Below are 20,706 nucleotides of genomic sequence, written 5' to 3'. Positions count from 1 at the left end.
GTAAAACATCGTTGTCACTTTTTTTTGGCCCAGCTTATAAAACTCTAAATTCACACCGTAGATCATAGTTACCAGAAGGGCCTCTCTAAGGAGAGAAGCACTATGATTTTTTCCAAAAGAGAAACGTTGGGGAAATCAGTTTTCCTTTTTTGGTGAGAAGCTTACTTCTCACTCTCTTCTCAAATCAATTCTCCCTCGCTTTTATTTCGTTTTCCACTCATTTTTCTTATGTTTTTTGCTCACTTTTCTCTTGTTTTTTTTTGTATATTTTCTTCACTTTATATTCACTTTCCACTTGTTTTTCTTTGTGATTCCCCTCATTTCATTTTCTGCTTTCACAATTGCTTCCAAAACAAATCTTGATTCATGCTGAATACTACTTTTTAACATTCACTTGCTTCTACTTTTTAACATTCACTTGCTTCCACTTCATGCACTGCTTCCCATATCTACTTAGCTTCCTGGCAACTATGATATGGATTCATCCTAGTTGAGCCAAAATGTGTGAGCCTACTAAGAACAAGGTGTCCTCGATCACCGGAAAATCAGCAATTAGGTTCGTCAGGTGCTTTGACTAAACCATGAAACTCAATCTGCCGTCAAGGAGTGAGTTCACACATATCAGACAATTGACCATTGGTACTCTGTTGACCGAGCCAAGTGCAGTCAGGATTCGAATCCGGAACTGGATCCAGCTAGACTAACTGTAAGGGGGAGGAGGACCACATCATAAATGTAGTATGGACTATCCATAAAAGATGCTTGATCGAGATTTGTTTGAGCCAGAGATCATATTGATACCCACTGGATCTTTGAGCAAGGTCTATAACTCGGACCACTCTCTGCAGCTCGGATCTAATCGAGTTACAGAGCCGACTCGATTCAGATCCACAGTCAATGACAAGGAAGTGTGGCGTCTTGCATGCAATATACAATGCATGGACAAAAGTGGGGGCAAACCTGTAGTGCGTCAGTCCGTAAATCCTCTGCTAGATTTGGGCATCTCTCTCTCTCAAAAAGTAAAGACCCACGAAGAGAAAACACAGCCCATTCTTTTTCTCTGTAGAGAGACCAACTTTCTCTCTCTAGAATCCACCGGGTTGCTCCAGAGCCCCCAAACAAGCAATTTTCTTCCCCTTCTTCTCCCTCTCCATCGACAAACATACGCCAAAAAAAGACTCTCTCTCTCTCTGCCATCTTCTCTTTCAAGAGTCCGTGCTGGTTGCTGCGTAGCTCTATTTGTTATTCCCTCCCATTGAAAAAGCTTAGCAAGAATCCATCTCTCTCTCTGTGAGTGAAAAGGAGGAAGGGGGAGAGACCATGTATTCGAGCCAGTCGCAGATGTCGAGCGGCCTGATGCGGTACAAGTCCGCACCGAGCTCGTTCCTGGAGAGCCTCGTCAGCGGAGCAGGGGAAGAATTCCATGCCGAGAATTTGATGGGGAGGTTCTTCTCTGGAGACTCCTCCTGCCTGACCTCCGAGTCCAGCTGCCAGGTCACCGCCTCGCCGCCTGCTGCCACACCGGATCTCGAAGAGATGGAGCCCTCCCAGCGGGAGCCCCGGCCGCCGGCGGTGGAGGAGGGCCCGAAGAAGCGCCAGGCGTATGGTGGTGGGAGCGGGTTCTGCGAGTCGGAGATTGTCTTTCAGGGTGGTGGTGGTTGTGCTGGTGCTAGTGACGGTGGTGGTGGGTTTTCCACCATAGGCCATGTGGGTGTGGGGAATTTTGCAACGGCTAGTAGTAATTTCAAGATCCCCCTCACAAGGCACAGTAGTTTTCCTGCTCGCTTCTTGTCCAATCTCCACCTAGAAAATGGTAAGGTCCCATCCCATCATTGTTTGATTCTTTTGGAAAATTAGCATGTTTGGTTTGTTGGTGTTCTTTCTATTGTTGGGAATTGGGATAGCCATAGATGATAGATTTCCTTTCCCATCCTTTATTCTAAATTCCTGTGTTGTGTGCTGTGGGTTTTCTGCTCTGTTGGGGATTGTAGATTTGCCCCTTTTTCTGGAATACTTGGTTGGTATTGCTTGGTGAATGAATTCCTTGCTTTTTTTAATGGGGACGGTTTTATTTTTTTTGTAAAAGAAGGAACTCCTCCTAGCTTTGGCTTTTGAAGGCATGTTTACTATTCATTTGTTTCATTTAATTTTCCAATTTATAGAATATGATAAATGCATACTTTGGGGTTCAGAGCCGGTTTGGTTCTGGCAGTAGCCAATTTATTATGTCTTCATTAAATGACGGTTCGGACCTTGATCTAATCAAATGAACAAGGTTCCCCTCTGTGCCTGTCAAAAGTGTCAAGACTTTACCTTCTCTCGTGGTTAATTTGATCAGGTGGGCCTTGGGATTTGGACATCTAGCAGTGAAATACATAGGTACAAGCAAAATTTCCTTTGGTGCATGGGAATAGAAAATAAGAAATCAATGTGTCATGTGTGCCACACGTGCTAACATTCTGGGTCCACTCGATGTGTCATGATCACCATTTATAGGTGCATGCATGTCCTTGTGTGTGGATGCATGTGCCTATTTATGTGCAGCTTGCCTTTATGACAAGGATGTCCTCTTTTACTAGAGGGCATACATGGCCGTAAATAATATGAGAGGTGTGCTAAGACGGCCTCTCCTGTGCCTGTGGTGTTTGTGTTATGGTTCTGTTCGTAAAGATGACACATTAACCTCTTTTAGTCTTTGAATAAGGGTTCCTGTAGGGTTGGTTACTGCATTTAATGCTGTTGGGTGTCATTGGAATTTTTTTGATCTAGTGAAATAAACATGAATTTGTAATGTAGCTGTTTGTTTAACTTCAATATTACACGTGCATGATTTCATGTTTAAGTTGTCATGGTTTATGACATATTGATGATAGTCACATCTCTCTTTCTCTTATATATTTATATACTAGTAATGCGCTCCTTCTACCCACCTTCTGGTTTTGCCCCGTTCTGTCCCCGCAAAAATTATCGTTTTTGGCATTTTTTCTCGTATCTAACACCATAAATGTGATCTATAGGTTTTGTTTAGTGGGAACCATCTTTCGGATCACTGGAATCTGACCTGTATACAGGTTTTCCCGGTGATCCAAAATCAATGGCTATGAAGGTACCATGTTTTTTCGTCGAAAAAACATGATCTGAACCATTAGATGTGTTTAGCACGATCTATTTAGTGGGAATTGACTCTTGGATTATTTTTTTCGATGAAAAAACGTGATTTTATGAGCCGGAAAAAATTGGTACCTTTATAGCCATTGATTTTGGATCACCGGAAAAACATGTATACAGGTCAGATTCCAGCCATCCAAAAGCTGGTTCCCACTAAACAAAACCTATAGTTCACAACTACGGTGTTAGACGTGAGAAAAAATACTTAAAACTATGACTTTTGAAGGGGCCCTCCGAGACCTAATGAAAAAAGGGTGTAAGGAACACATTACTATATATATATATAGTGGAATATTTAAACCAGCAAAATATGTAAACTGGTATGCACCAAGATTTTCATAGTTTTTTCTTATTTTTTTCTAAAATTTCACCATCTAGATGCTTGGTTTTATAGAAACAAACTCTTAGATCATCCGATTACGATGTATAAGAAGGATCTTTTAATGCTTGAAAATCAACATATCAGAATTTTTGTAAATATTCAAGCATAAAAAATCACATTTCTTGATCCGATTACGCTGATCCAATTGTCGATTCCAAGCAAATGGACCACGCCAAATGCATCTGCAGGGTTAGATTTGCAAAAAACCCTATGAAAATCTCGGTTCATACTAGTTTACATATTTTGCTGGTTTACATATTCCATTTTTCCTATATATATATATATATATATATATATATATTCATGGATTTTCTTAGGGCAGAGAAGATTGAAATGAAAGAAATCATTTAGAAAGTAAGACTTCTATAGGCAAATTCATGGTTGAAATATTCAAATTAAGTTTTGATTTATCCATTAGTTCCTTAATCAAGATAATTTGGAAGTTTGCTGATGGATCCAGCTGAGATGGTGGATTTCTGACAAGTGACAACCTAACTAGCTTGCCCTGCAGAAGATTTTTCTGCAACTTTAGAGTAGTTTCAGTATCCACCTCCAACTCTAAGAAAAGGTGGTGAACCATACTATTCTTTTTAGTAAGTAGTGCCACCTTTGTGTGTGCGGGAAGATAAAAGGAGCCACTTAACACTTTAACAGTCAATTATACATGGCCAATCGTTTATGTGTATTAGCAAAAAAAAAACAGAAGGAAAACTTCAGTTAGTTCCTTGGTTTGCCTTATCTCAAATAAAGATAAATAGTTTCAGTTTATGTTTGCTCATGCAAGAAATCATATCCCTTGAGCACTGGAATAGGGGATAACTAGAAGGATGGAAAAGCAGAAGGCAAAGGCAACAAAAAAGTGGAAGTGCTCCATCATTTCTTGGCCGTGTGAACTAATATTGTCAGTTCATTACTGGATCCTTTAGGAAATCCATTTATGTTTGTTATTAAGACTACTAAAATTTTATTAGAAAAGGTGGCACGTATGCTTACAAGCTCACTCTGGACCTTCTTCACCTAACTTATAGAAAGAAAAAGTAATTTCCATTTGGACTCTGTACCTGCATTAAAGTGGCTTGCTTCAATTAGAAAGGAAGATGGAGCAAGACAAGGGAGAAATGAGTTGTTCTTTTGTTTGGTAACTTGTTGCAGGTAGCCCCTTAGGACAATAAACAAAGTGGGTGAGCTATAACTCAGCAATTTTATAGTTAAGCTATTTCTTGAGAGATTTCAAAAATAATCATTACTCCAAAAGAATCTTTGCAATTTTGTAAAAGAGAAATATATTAAAATTTCAAAAGAAGAAAGTTACATCTTGTTAATGTTTTTGCAAGAATATAAATAAATATGTTAAAAGTTCAATAAGGTGGAAAAAATGAGGTGTCAATTAAAAACTTTGTTCACATTGAAATGAAATAAAAAAAATCAAAATGCAAAATTTTCTTGTTCCAATATTTTGAGATCTTCTTGGGATGTTTCTAATACACGTGTGTGCATGCCTTTGCCTGCACAGACTATGCACCGGTGCTATTTGGGATGCATCACTTCCATATTTTTATATGAAAAACAATGTATAGCTTTTTCATTTGCATGTAAGCAGATGGTGCTCTCTGTTTCTCTCTCCACATCTATTCACAGGGTATTCTTTGGCTGGTGGCATTGGAAGTTTTAGCTTGGAGAATTGCTCTAATGGACATCATGGAGTGGCACATAGGAGGTTGAAGTCTCAGTTGAGTTTCTCGAGTCAGGATTCTCAAAAAAGTCTCATTTCTCAATTATCAGATATCAGCATGCCAGATGTTGGTGAAAGCATAACAAGAAACAACAGCTCTGATGGTGGAAATACAACTAAGTCTTACATGTCCGGTGGCTTTCCAATGGGCACATGGGATGATACACATCCAATTGCGTTTGGTGCTGCACCTAAGAAACGTGCTAGAGATTTGAACAGGGATATTATTCATGAGCTTAGTGATCCACAGGTAACTTGTAGCTCCCATTATAAATGTGTGGATTGTACTAATATGGCTGCTGATGACATCATTTTTGCAGATCTTTTGGCATGATGTCTGAATTGCCATTGATCCCAGTTTACCACCTTGTCTGATAAATATTTTTAACAATATTCTCTTTTTATTGCTTTATCAGTTCATTTAGCAGACTTGCTTTGGTAGTGGAACCAGTAATAAGTTATTTGATTAACTGGGTAACATTTGGATATTAAGGTTTTGTGGAAGTTGAGCCAGTCCAAGATGTGAAGTTTACCAGTTATCATCGCCCCAAAGGGATATCTTTTCAGTGCAATCATTTAATCTAGGAGATGAATGCCCTTTTTTCTAATGCACTTTTTCAAAATTTGAAAGTGTATTACAGAGTTTGCTTAACATCTTATTTTTGTCCTGGAAAGACCCTTGAGTTTAGCATTTAGCAGAGTAATACGCTTATTGGCATCATTATTTAGAATACTTTATGACATATTTGCTACTCTGTGTTTCTGGATAAGCATTATGGTTTCCTTTATATTTCTTTTAATGTAGTTTATGAATCTAAGGGTTTCTTGGAAATTTGATTACCTCATATGGACACAAGGAATTAATTCAGATAATTGAAGAGTTGGAAAATTTTGCCTAGATATTGAAAGTTGACAACTGAGCCTCCATGTGAACAAAAGCTATGATACTGGTACGACCTGAAATGTGAGCTCAAAAATATTTTGAAAAATAAGATACTGCAACATGGAATTTTTAATTTTTTAATCAATTCTTTGATATTTTAATGTATAAAAATATATTTTATTGAAATATTATAAAAACTTTAAAATTTTACTGAAATTACTAAAATAATGTCTGTATTTGTCAGGGCCACATCCGTGTGCCATAATGTGTCCGACTTGTGTCATCCATGACATGCAATCTACGTCACATGGACACTCCATTTTTCCCTCCGTACCCGTATCGACACGCGTGTCCCCATGTCGACACACGTCGACACCTGGACACACCATTTTACCCTTCGTACATACAAGTTTGTAATTTATAATTATATTTTCAGTTTATAACTTTATATTTTCAGTATATAATATATATTTTAGATATAGCATGTATATTTAAATTATATTCAGTTCCCCCAGCTTGCCTTTCAAAAAAAAAGTATTCAGTTTACTTTGAATTTATTTTGTATTTATGTGATATTTAATATATATGTTGCTGTGTCCCCGTATCCACATTTTTTGGAATTGCTGTATCATACCCTCCGTACCCGTACCCGTACATGTACCCAGGTGACATAGCATGCAATGTAGTGGCATGTCACTGTGACATAGAAAGGATTCAAGGGACTCTAGATTTTTTAAAAGCAGACTAGTTAAACTCTCCAGTTTTCTTCAAAATTTGTTCCTTCAGTTAATTTAGACATTATAATGAAACTCAGGAGGTGTAAACAGTTCTTCAAGTTTCCCTTTCTGACCACCGTCAATCAGCTAGTCACACTTTCTAATTCTTAATCATGTTGAGTGTTGTCAATTCATCAAAAAGCAAAAGTGTTTCTTGTTTATTGGTAGTAAATTTTGTCATACCCAATAAGTTCAATTGCACTGCAGTTCCACTACTTTTTTTGCATCACTGGCGCATTGTTATTTAAAATTTTGTTTCAGTTTGGCCTGGCTAACGCGTCACTGGACATGGCTTCCATGGAGAAATTTCTACAAATTCAACAAGATTCAGTTCCATGCAAGACCCGTGCAAAGCGCGGTTGTGCCACCCATCCACGAAGCATTGCTGAGAGGGTTGGTTATAGTGTTTCATATACATTTTATGCACATACCAATATGAAGACATGCATTTGTTAGTATGCCTATATAGGGTTTAAAATTTGGTGCTATTGAAGTCAAGAAACTATTGAGCTGGAAATCATGGGTTCAAGCTTTGTTGACTCAATCTGGCCGTATAGATATGGTTTGTTTGCTAAGGATCGAACCTTGGATCATGCAATTTTATCTAAATATGTGATTTTTTGAGTTGTGAAGTTTTAGCGCATTGTGGGCCATTGATTTTTGAAGCCCTTAAAAAACCTGCTTGTCTGTCATACTCACATGATTCAAACTCTTTTTCTACTAAAAAAACTTGTAGATCACATCCGTAAGGCCCAATTTTTTTTAACATATATATATATATATATATATATATATATATATATATATATATATATAAAGGGGGTGCTTCATACTCAATATTTCCGTGCCTTCAATAGCATCAAATATTAACCCATGTGCATGTGTCCATATGCATGTATGCATCTGTTTGTGTGCATCAAAAGTGACTTTTGCTCCTTTGTGTTTAGGAAAGAATATATATATATATATATATATATATATATATATATATATATATATATATATATATATATATATATATATATATATATATATGAAAAGGGGGTGCTTTATAGTCGATAATTACGTGCCTTCAATAGCACCAAATATTAACCCATATGCATGTATGCATCTGTTTGTGTGCAGTGTGCATCAAATGTGACTTTTGCCCCTTTGTGTTTAGGAAAGAAGAATAAGGATAAGTGAAAAGCTGAGAAAGTTACAGGAGCTTGTTCCCAACATGGACAAGGTAACTTTTATGCTTCTGGCTTATGCATTTACTAATCTATACACAATCGCTAAATTTTCCTTTTCTGGTCACTGTTGCATCATTCAATATCTTATCTATTTCCATCATTTGATAGCTTTCTTGTTCCTTTTATATCATCTTCAAGGCTAGTTACTACATATACGCGATAGACTAGAATGTTGGCTTCACAACTCAATATTTTTCCCTTCCACCACTCAAGGCACCATCTCATAGAAACTATGATCAACATATTTGGTGGCATTTATAAGCCTAAGATCTGAACCAGCACAAGGAATCCTTAAGAACAGGTTTCAAACTCTGTGAGATGCAGGTTTAAAAGATTCTGTGAGATGCTGGCTTCCTTGAACGGAAATTCAGAAAAATTTCCTCTTACACGTAATAATGCCTTTATGCATGTCAACTGACCATTAGATAATTGCATCTTCTTTTTTTCTCTTTGTACTTTATGCAATTAATTATTCCATTAGAACCTGAAGTACTTAGCAGTTTGTGACAGAAAAACAATGGAAGTTCAAGACGCCTGTTACTAACCATAAAATATATGAATGTAGATACAAGACAAAGAAGAAAGGCATTATTCTGTTTATTTAGGAACTGATCACAGTAGGCCATGTTTACTTCCAAAATATTGGAAATACATTCAACTTTTCTTCCTGAAAAGCCAGAAGGTTTTGCTAGAAATCTTAGAAAATTCTAGGCTTTGTATTTCTGGAATAGCACAAACCTCCTCAACTCAAAAACATGCTGAGGCTGTATGGATATGTTTTTTCATTAAATTTTGAAATAAAATCCAGGATTACATGGATTTATGATGTTATCACCTGTTAAAAGTGTCCTCATCTGGTTGTATCTCCATGGATAGAAGATTAAATAAACAGTTTTAGACATTTTAGAAAAAGAAGAAAAAGGATGGCCAATCACAAATTGTCTTTTATTTTTTATGCCACTGCATGCAAAATTTTACAGGAATAGCAGATTTGCTTTGATTTTGTACAATCCCACCTTTTCTTGTTTTTAATTTTTAGGAAGTTGTCAGGACAATATGCTTCGAATCACAGTGACCAAAACAATCTGGAGTTACTGAAATCTTTTTGTAATTTTGCTAATTTTTTGGAACTCCAACGTGAATTGCATGAATGCTTTCACATGAATTCTACAAGAATTGTTCCCCAAACTTCAATTCGAGTTCTGAGCTTCCTTCACACTCCAAACACTTCAATTAACAGAAAAGAACTGGCACTTTAACAGTAATTCACAACACAACTTCAAAATGAACAAAAATATAATCAAGATCTTGAGAACTCCAATGTGGGTTTGCATGCACCACGTGAATTTGTTCAAGATTGATCCAAGATTCACTACCACCTCATACAATCATAAAGCAAACTTCAATCAACATGCATTAAGCTACTCTACAACATATATGTGACCCAAAGCAAGATTCTAAAAGAATTATGTACTATACTTCAAAAATCGCCCAAGCTAGAATCCCAACATAAAGGTGGTCTTGCATGAAATAAACTCAATTAAAGAATCTACCCAAAACTTATTCTGATCTCAAATCACTTCAATTCTAACGTCATTCAACATATTTTCTACTGATTTTCAGTATATCTTGGACCCAAAAGACCGATTGATAGTAGATCTATAGTTATTCCACAAAATTTGGTCCCTTGTCCAAATCCTGGAGCTCAATTGTGGAGTATGCACTCAACACAAGAACTCAACAAGATGTAATTCTCAAATCAAGATCCTCCACTCCAGATGAGTTCAAGATGATACTCACCTAGTTTCAGTCCTTGTTCTACAGGTCTCCATGTGAATGAAGGTTTGCAACTTGATCTTTTCTTCTTGGTTGATAGGATTCTCCAATCTCTAATCGGGTCAGCTCCTTCTTGCCGAGTTGAGCTCCTCAATGGATTTTGATGGTGAATGCTTCAAGAATGACAACTAGGACCTTTCTGCTATGATACCAAATGATACTAGCACCTTAGGATGGTGTTGGCAATGGAGGGTGGTAGAAAATTGGTGTGGGAAAGAAAGGAAGAGGTAGGGGAAGGAAGAGGCTAGTCGACTAGGGGAAGGAGAGTTATAAAGAGGAGTTGGGTGGTTTTGGTTGGTTGGGTGAGTGATTCAAGTGGTTAGGGAATTGGTTTGGGTTGTTAGAGAAGAATCTCCAACAACTACAGGCCTAACTAACTATAGCCTAACCCTTTTAGAGGAAGGGCACATCCCTTAGAGAATTCTAAAGGAACTTGTATACGAATTGCATTAAGCAACCAAGAATACAAGCATAGAATGAACCAATGGCTTAGGCTAGGCCTTATATAGTCCACAACATCCTAAACTACCCTTGGTACATTAGGATATTACAATCATGTCACTCAGTTCCCAGCTGTACATAAAAGACCTAAGAGGTACACAAATTTACAAGCATGTCATGCCACCCATGTAGGTGCCTATTTAGGCTAACCGGCTGGTGTGAGGAGTGCATGTAACAAGAAGTATAACACCCCCAACAGTAAACTCTCCAGAGTAATAAAAAATGGCGAATGAAATTTGATGCTCCTTCATACTAACAGCCTATGTCACACGGACACTCCATTTTGCCCTCCGTAACTGTGTCGACACGTACATACAAGTTTGTATTCAATTTATAATTTATAATTATATTTTTAGTATATAATATATTTTATATATAGCATACATATTTAGATTATATTCAGTTTATTTTGCATTTATTATATATATATATATATATATATATATATATATATATATATATATATATATATATATATATATATATATATATATATATACAGCCGTGTCCCCGTACCCGCATTTTTTGAAATTGCTGTGTCGTACCCTCCATACCTGTACCCATGTGACATAGCTAACAGCTGAAGCAATATGAATATTCACTGCTTTCACGTCAACCAGTGGCCATGGGGAAGGAATAATAAATAAAATACGAGGCCCAAAGGTTCATGGCTTTACAATCTTTATCCGACCATTGAAGTTTACAAATTTTTTCCTTGCATAATGACCATATCTCATGCTTCATGCAAGAGAGAGGTGGTTGGGCATCAAGATGACTCTAGTTTACTGCATTGGTTGTACTCATAAGGGCAAAACTGAGTGATGTATGAAAACATGGTGGATGATTCAAATATTCTCAAAGAAGAAGTGTCAAATTGAAGGACCACATCTTAGTGTCACTGTGGGTAATAGCATATGTCGAATACTATAGGTGCTTACGAGTATTTCTTTGAGGTTTTGGATTTTAGTCTGAATTTTGAGTATATGCTTTGGTTGTATTTGAACCCATTATTTTGGGTTTGGTCGAGTCAATGTTTGAATTCATGTAGACCATTATATTTGCTTAGTACCCAAGTTAGTACTAGAGTTTAAGTCAATAAATACCAAGCGCAATGGGGGTTTCTAATTAATGATGAATGTGTTTCTTTTGGGTTGGAGTACTCTAGTATAAAAATGTAACATAACACCCTATTTTCCCCAATAGGGCTTAATTTTCTTCAAATATTGTGAGTTATATGAAAATCAAACTAAGGTTCTTAACTGTTCAAATGTTGTAAAGGCTGCCCATAAATGTAAATGATTTTCATAATTAAATTATAAAGAATTTTCTCCAGAATTTTTAATACAAAGAAATATTATAGAAAGATAGAATTTTTAAAAATATAAAACAAAAAAACCCAAAATTTAAAGATACATAATTTTAAACCCATTTGCAAAATTCCAAAGTTTGTACTAAAACTTTAGAGTCGACTTTTTATTCCTTGAGAAATTATAATTTGTAGATATTTTTAATGGAATCAAATAGAGGGGTGTTTGCTTATTTACATGTAATATTTTAAGTGACATTTATTTAAATATTACATGCAAATAAGTAGGAAGGCTAAGGGTGAAATGGTAATTTCATTCTAGGCCTTCCAGTCGACCTAGCCCCGTCCTTTTTGCCGCCTTAGTACCTCTATAAATACCCCTAGAGGGTGACCCTTAGGGGGTATGAAAGGAAGACAGAGAAGAGGGAAGAAGAGGAGCTAGGAGCGAAGGGAGTTGCAATGACCTGAGGAGCTTCATATCCAAGTAAGTAATTAATTATGGTTTTTAATAATTAGGTTTCCTAACCCAGCTTAGGATCCACTTCAAAGGAGGATTTCATTCCATTAAACCCAAATCTCGAAAAAGAACAATGCTTTTATCTAAATGAAATTGTAAGAAACTAGTAGAACTGTAATGACCCCAAGCTCACCCCTGAAAATTTACAGATTTTTTTTTAGATGGTCGCGTTGATGCTAAAGTCTAGCTTCCCTCGCGTACTAGGGGGTGAACGGTTAATATCGAAACAATGCATTAGCTATTAGGTATAATGGTGAATGAGTGAATGAATATGCGTTAGTGATTACTCATTCATCACCTTGTGTGCAAGGTATTGATATCGGTATAATGCTGGACCGATTGGGCAAGGGACCCAAATTGTATCCATATGGCTAAGCTAAGCTCGATGAGCTCTTGCTTCGATTCATGGGATACCGATACGCTAAGTCGTAGAGACTTGAGTTGCGTTGTTTCCAACTGCAGTCTTGAAGTAACTTCTCATGTTTTCAAGTATTATACTTGCTAGAATAAAAATGCTTTTCTACCGGACCAAGAATGGTTCTGACCCCATTTTATGGAGGATACATGTACTAAACCTGGGGTATGATATACGAAGCAGGGCGGCATCGAGATCCAGGCTTTCTCCTGACTATGTTGAACATTTTATTTACAAACCCAGTTTTTATCTGGTATTGCTTTACCAAGCATTACTATCTGTAATAAATAACTCGTTTGGTTTGCTTGAATAAAATACTTTGCTTGATAATGAGTGCTTGGCCACATACCTGTGTCTTGCCCGACATTTTCTAAAATCGACGATTAACTATCGCATATTTTCGCTACTAAAAACCTTTTTAAAATTTCGTTGCAAAGAAAGAAAAAAGAAATCCATGAATTTTTGACCAAGTTTTGTTTTGGAAATCCGGAGTGCTACAGAATTGATATCAAAGCCTAAGTCTGGGAAACCTGGTTTGAGATCCGTCATGCTCGCGATATCGTGCTGTAAGTATTACTTTCAATATTCTAACCTTGAATTTTTTTTGTCAAATATAGATGGCAACTCATGACCCAAGCGGGTATTGTTATCGGTGCCGCATCATGCACCCCGAATGGATATGTCCATTCGAATTCCAGGACTGCCAGTTCTATAAAATGGAGGGGAATTTTGCCAACGAATGCCAGAGGAAGCATATCATCGACATGGGTCGATGGGCCGCGCGTGGTCTTAAGGACAAGACTTCATGCATCAGCGGACCCCATCACTTCAATGTAGGGAGTTGTACCCCATCAGCCTCGGTAGGATCATCGAACCTAGGAGGAAATTATTGGCTTTTCTCTATCGCATTTTATCACTCGCCCAACTACCATCCGGAAACACCTCCCCCTGGTCTGTACTGCCCAAACGAGGCGTACAACTCCTTTTACTCGTCGATTGAAATCTCAGATTCTCCAAGTTATCTTTCAGCCATGCCTCAGAATGGATAGGCATCATCAGTCTATACCCCGACTTCATTTGAGCAGGCGCAAATACCGCTTGAGCACACTCCAATTGCGCCCAAGCCAAGGCGATGTAGCAATAAACAGGCCTAGCTGAGGCAGTTTATGTCAAGAAAGAAACTCAGTTCTTAGAAACTGATCGTGTTTTGAGTCAGTAGACTCACGTATGAGGCTTTCACCGGCTATGTCCGCCAGTAAGGCATGACCCTTAGTGATGTGTGTTTGTTTGCCCTACAATGTATATACAAGTAAAATTTTGCTTCCCTATATACAATCGAAGAACTAAATCACGTTAATTATACATGAATAAACAAATGACTTCTAAGACGAAGATAACTGTGTCAAGCGAGAAGTTCCACACTCAGGGGTTTCTTTTGAAAACCCTCAATAATCTAGTTACCGCCATCCGTGAGACAAGGTAGGAACTGGTCCCGCCTCGTAATGAGAATGCTGGAGGAATCACTTATGAGAAGTTCCTCAAGCTAAGACCTACCGGTCTTCGCCGGTAAAGCCAACCTAGAACTCCCAAAAAGCTGGATCGAGAAGACTGAACGTGCGTTTCAAGTACTGAGAGTACTAAAAGAACGAAAAATAAATTTCGGTACATATCGATTAAAGGACAACGCACAAAAGTGGTAGAACACCGCCAAAATTATCCAGTTTTCAGAATACAAAGTCATCACTGGGGGTGAATTTTAAAGGGTCTTCTTAGATAACTACTTCCCCATACACTCCAAAAATTGGAAAAAGATGAGTTTTTTGGAGTTGGAATAAAGTAGTACGAGTTTCATTGACTGTACTACCAATTTTCAAAACCTCAAACGGTACTGCTCTAAGTTGCTCGAGACTGACCAGGAAAGAGCTGACAAATATATCAATTTGTTGCGGGAAGGATTGCGGTCTCGCATGATAACAAGCATGTCCCAGACGTTTCAAGCTGCTGTAGCAGAAACTTTAAGGATGAATATAGATTGGGAGTGATCCAAGGGGATCACAGGAAAGATGCCAACAACAAGTGACGAGAACAACAAGCGAACGTTCCCAAGTGGGCAGGAATCACGACCACCTTTCCGTGAGAGGGAGTTCCGAGGAAAGAACTTTGCTTCACTAGTCAAAGGGCCACCGTAGATGGAGGGAGTTATTTAGCTCTACCAATAATCCAATTTTAGTTGCTCGAGGTGTAGCGCACGCCACTCTGAATAGGCCTGTCCTTGCGATACAAGTGGTTGCCTATATTATGGCAAGTAGGGCCATCGTATAAGAGAATGTCATAAGAAGGCCTTAGACGATCAACAAAAAAATACGGGATCTACAGGACCTTCCCAACAAACACAACAGCTCCCCCTGTTCTAGCAGTCGACACCACCAAAGATAGAGCAAAAATCCGTGGTGGGTCGTGTCTACACTGTATCAACCAAACAACTCGCAAATAACGACCTTATCGAGGAATTCGAGTACCCTTGATAGGTAGAAGTTGTGTTGGGTAGAAAGCAACCAGAAAATAACATAAGATCAATTGAATCCTCGAGCCCAGACAGGTAGCTCTTGACCTTGCGTATGGTCATCTGAATAGATATGTGTTTTTGCCTCAAAATGGTGGTCGATAATCTTGTGACTTATCAATTGAATTTATACGTGCATGCACCTAAATTGGTGGTCATTGACCCTATAAGTGGGTAATTGAGTTTGTGAAATTACGACACTAGAAGTCACTTGATAAAATCCGTAAACTGTTGAAGAACCGTTCTCAAGAGGAAGATCCTGTGAGGTTTTACATATCAAAGATGAGATAGTCTGGCCAGGGCGAGCCTGTGAGGATGTACAACTCTACGACCAAGTAGTCCTAAGCGACCTTGTACGAGTGTACATGTCCAATATCAATGGCTTGACTAGGATGATTCCGTGAGGGTGTACTGTTCTAATATCAGGTAAGTCTGATGAGGATGAGCCTGTGAAGATGCACATTTCCAAGACCAGGTAATCTGATAGGAAACTTGTTCCAATATGATAAAAATCTTTGTGAGAATGTTGGAAGACTATGAATTCGACATTGTTGCCATTCTGGTAGCATGATTTGATACTGAACTCAAATATGAGAAGCATACCCTCGTGGATTGTAGATCATGATATGAGGTTATAATTGAAACTAATGTGATAAGGAACGAGGTGAATGACACACCTCACCTACTTAGACACCTTGCAAATGATTGCATAATTGTTTATCCGATATCTGACTTGGATGGATACGTTGACATACTAATGAAAAAAATGTCATGCCTACTTAGTCTTGTTATTGATAGCATTGTCAATCCAATATGCAGGAGAAATATCCTGAGCTATTCATATAATACTCGTAATGGAATTTTGAGGATGAAATTCTTTTAAGGGGATAATAATGTAAGACCCAAAAATTTTCAGTAAAAATTCTGAATAAAACTAAAGAGTAATGTAAATTTATCATATTAACCCGGAATGCGAAACAAACGAATTTCGCAGAACCAATTATACTTAGGATGTATATATCCTCAAGGATATATGCTTAAATAGTTAAGGAGTCATAACTCACTCCATGGACAAGATTAGAAAATTTCGCAGAGCCAATCCGCTTCGTCTCGTCGAGACGAAGAAAATGGTGTACTCACTTTTTTTTGCGAAAAATATCAGCGAAACCCCGAAAATATACGGGTCCCATAAAAATATCTGGAGAGCCCAAAATAAATACATGTTTTTAAATCACTGCTGAAAGACAAACCCATGGATTCGGGGTACATCAAAGATTTATATCACCAACCCATATCCATTCAAAACCAAATTTTTTTATTTAACCAAGATTTAATGTAAATCAATTTAATCTTAATAGACTCAAACATTATGTCCAAAAGTTTAACAAAAACAAATCCCCAACACAGTTAGAATCTCAGCTACCCATCGTAAACATCGCCACCTCCAGTAATTCAGCTATGCCATCACCATACTGAGTTAATCCTGAGCCTCATCATCTGAAAAAGTTTTTTAAAAATGAGGTAAAAACTGAAGTTCTCGTACGAGACCCTCTCAATTCCAACCGTAAGGAAAGAATCATACATCAAAACAAACATAAGTTTAAAAAAACCCTAAAGCACAATTCACAATTCTGACAGGCTTGCAATATTTGATTTAGGGTAACTAATTATTTGATTTCATTATATTATTATATTATATTTATACTAGCTTTTATATTATATTATACCTTTTTTAAAGGGAAATAAGAGAGAAAGCATGTAACACTTGTTTTTTTCTGAAAAAAAAAACAGATATTTTGATAAATTTCATAATTACATTCCAAAAGAACATGGCATGAGTGTCATTTTAAAAAAGATTATAAAGAACCAAAAATTTAGCATCGAATACCCCTACTTTTGCTTTTATTATAAGAAAAAACTCAAAATACTCTTAAGAAAATAAAGTAAACTAGGAATATGAAATGGATCCAAGGCTTACCTTTTTTGGGCTCTAGGGTCTATTTAGCTTTGGTGCCACGAAACTTGGTATTTTGTCCAACAGGGTCCCCTTCCAGGGTATGTTTGGTGATCTAAGAGGAATCCCCTCAGAAATCTGGCTGCACTTCCGCATGGTCTTCCCAATTTGACGCCCTGATCTGTAGCAGCTTCTGATCTGCTAGATTTTGATAGAGATAAGGAATTTTATGAGTGTTAATCCTGAATGGCAGGTGCACATTTATCTTGCTAGAAATGCTTCTAAACATGTCAAATGTAGACAAGTATTTGCGTGGAGAGTTTTTTTAGGCTTAAACATCCAGATGGAAAAAACTTTGCCTTATAGGGGCTGGACGGCAAATATATTTGCCATCTAGAACCATGTCGTCGAGATGGTAACCCTCGACTGGACCGCAAACAGCGTTGCCTCCAGGTGGTAATCTCGTGTTGGCAAACATTTTTGGGGTTAGGTGGTAACCTTATGCCAGATGGCAAACAACTTTGCCATCTGGATCCCTGCCTCCAAATTGCTTTGACAGGTTCACTTGCGATGGCCATAACATTTTGCTTGGATATTGAATTTTCATGATCTTTGGTTTGTTAACATCTTAAATTTTGTTTCTTCTTTTCATGTCCAAGAACCAAATTCCACCTTTCCAAGGTCAAAATATGACTTGAAGTGAAACTAGGGTTTTCAAGTCTGGACTTTTACTTGGATCTATTTGTCTGTTCTGCAAAGTGATTTTGCAATGTGGGATTGACCCTATGGCAAACTTTCTTTGAAAATTGTCAAAATTTGGGTGTCTACAACTGCATACATTAATCAGATAGTTTGATAGGACTTTCTACATGTGTTCCAAGAAATTGTCACCACCCCTCCCCCCGTTCTCTCTAGGTGTCTTTCATTAACAAGATCATGTATCCATTCATGAAATTAATTACTGTTATTAAAGTTTTGGAGTATTATCTTTCTTATTACATATAGACTTACCAATGACATCTTTGTATTCTGTCCTTTACTTATGATCACACTATTTATGGTGACCTTTTGCCTAATTTAACTCTATTACTCTATTGCAGCAAACGAACACATCAGACATGTTGGATTTTGCTGTTCAACATATCAAAATACTTCAGAATGATCTTCAGGTGTGTATGCATCTTCATTTTATATGGTCCATTATGACAAAATATCTCTTGCAAACAAGTGTGTTAAGATCAATTCGAGGAGCACACAATTGCTTGAACCCATGACTAGTGAATGATGCAAGATTTATCATACATAAATCCACACTCAAACGGCCAATCGGTAGCTGAGTTATGTTTGTTGAGAATTAGAATATTCACTTTAGGCCAAAAGTTGAGGAATCTTGGTTGTGTAAGAAGCCTCAGAATTGTAGACATGGGGAAAGTGGTTCACATCTTACTATTTAGGCTCTATTATCTGTCAAAGAGTGGTACATAACATGATGTTTCTCACTTTGGAGTGTTAAATTGATTCTATGTACAAGATTGAAGTTAGACGAGATCCACTTAATCGATGTCTATTGACTTGATAGAAAATTTATTTTATTGAGCTTTTTCTTAATATATATCTATGAAAAGTGGTACAAATTTTAACCTAAATAGAACTAAAGTCCATCATGTCTTGCTGGCAGTTATACAAAATTAGTCTTGTTTGTGAAATTAACATAAAAGTAAAGGAGATTTTAGGAGAAAATTTTGTAACTCTGCAGGTGGCAAGAAACAGTTGTCAAGGCTTGTTAGATTCATGGTTGCTTTAGGGAATCATTTTCTTTTACAAATATTGAGGCTCTACAGGCCTTGGTTTTCTAATGATTGTCAATGTTGTAAAAAGCAAATTGTAACGTGCATCAGGAAGGTCGAAGATAAGGATTTGTTGTACATTGTATTTAACCACAATAACCATATTTCGGACCCATCTGCCATAAGAATTACTTTATCGTTTATCAATAAAGGAACAAAAGTTCAAGACAAAGTAATAAACCACATAAACATGTAAATAAATCATCAATATAATAAGTTTTAGGAACTACAATACATAAAATGATGGCAAACAAGTTCCATGTCCCTTATTGATTGCTTTTACGATCACAAAGAAAATAAAAATGAAAAAATGCTTATTCTAGAAAGATTTCCTTTCTCTCCTGCTTTTTATTCTGTATCTGGTCCTACATATTCATTATCATAAGTTAGAAAGATGGTTCAATAATTTTGCCTGGTTTACATATACAAACAATAGCAAATTAACAGTCTTATTTGGTAAAAATGTGTAGCCACTTTATTGTGGTTCTTCTGGGTTTTGAAATAATGATATAAACAGAAAAAATGGATTTTGAAGGCTTTTTTATTTGTAACTCAGAGCTAGAGGTCATAGCAATATAGTTATTCACTGCTATTATTTTCATGCATTTTCTTAGAATTTTTAAAGTAATCATATATGTTTAACGTATGTTCTCGTTTCATGGTATTTGGAATCAGTTAGCAAGAAGTGCACTGCGCTCATAGCTTGAATCTCAGTCAGTTTGTGCTTAGTAATTTTATTAGGATAGGACTGGAGATTTGACAAGGACTCATGATATCAATTGTTTGACATTCTATGACTGAAATAAGTAAATTGATTGATAATTAATGATGTAAGTCCTGTGCTTTGGCTCATACTCCCCAAAAAGTGGATCCTGTTCTAATTGCTCCAAATAAATCAAATAAATGCATTATGATACAAAAGCTTCTTATTTCATATATTTTCTTTAAGCTGAAGCCATAGTAGCTGAAGTGTGCATGCTCAACTTGATGAATGTACAAAATGATATACATAGTATTATTGTAAGCACACTCTTGCATCATTTTAATTACAACTTGATGATTGTAGAAACTCACGCAAGATTGTGCCAATTGCACTTGCTCAAGCAAGCCAGAAACAAAGTCATAGTAGGAACAACATGAAAAAGTAAATTCAAGCTCAGTTTCTTACTGTAGACAACAAGGTTGAAGTTTAAAAGGTGAAGATTGTCACGGGCATGAGACATGGATTTGAATGATTGGTAATTGACTTCGCATGATCTTGCTTCCTGATTCTGAAGGTCTAAGAATTTTGCCTCCCACAACAAATTATTGGTCATGTGCTCCCACAAATGCATCCCTGCATAAAGCAGGTCTTGTTTTAGAAAAATCTTTTATTTCACCAATTGCCATATCTATTTAGAGACTTCATCAGTAATGATCTTATCATCGAGTTGTAAGTGGGTTCTGCTTGGTGGTTGTGAAACAAACTTGCTCTTGTCCAATATGCATAAGTAGGCAAAAGCCATTTATTTTGTAGTTCAAAAGTTCCCTTTTTGTTTTTCATCGTTGTACCTGTGTGTGGAGAGAGAGAGAGAGCAAATGGAATTTATTG

The 20,706-nt window shown here is 37.0% G+C and overlaps 1 protein-coding gene across 2 annotated transcripts; it reads left to right on the top strand.

Annotated features, from left to right (window-relative positions):
- Positions 1-950: 950 nt before the first annotated feature.
- On the top strand, positions 951-20,638 carry LOC149812920 (transcription factor bHLH128-like). Of its 2 annotated transcripts, none has more exons than XM_089992150.1 (6): positions 951-1,813; positions 5,189-5,532; positions 7,203-7,334; positions 8,104-8,169; positions 18,369-18,437; positions 20,182-20,638. In XM_089992150.1, exons 1-6 carry the CDS (start codon positions 1,321-1,323, stop codon positions 20,239-20,241), a joined length of 1,164 nt encoding a protein of 387 aa, XP_089848276.1. In that variant the 5' UTR covers positions 951-1,320; the 3' UTR covers positions 20,242-20,638. The 2 variants fall into 2 exon arrangements, with proteins under 2 accessions (XP_089848276.1, XP_089848277.1); XM_089992151.1 differs by having other exon boundaries at positions 1,169-1,813; positions 5,333-5,532.
- The last annotated feature ends 68 nt before the right edge of the window (positions 20,639-20,706 follow it).

This window comes from Nuphar pumila, chromosome 16 (genome assembly GCF_984573655.1).
Source record: "Nuphar pumila chromosome 16, dmNupPumi1.hap1.1, whole genome shotgun sequence".
NCBI classification, from domain to species: domain Eukaryota; kingdom Viridiplantae; phylum Streptophyta; class Magnoliopsida; order Nymphaeales; family Nymphaeaceae; genus Nuphar; species Nuphar pumila.
Note: the sequence above shows the minus strand (reverse complement) of the source record. Positions and strands in the feature narration are given on the sequence as shown.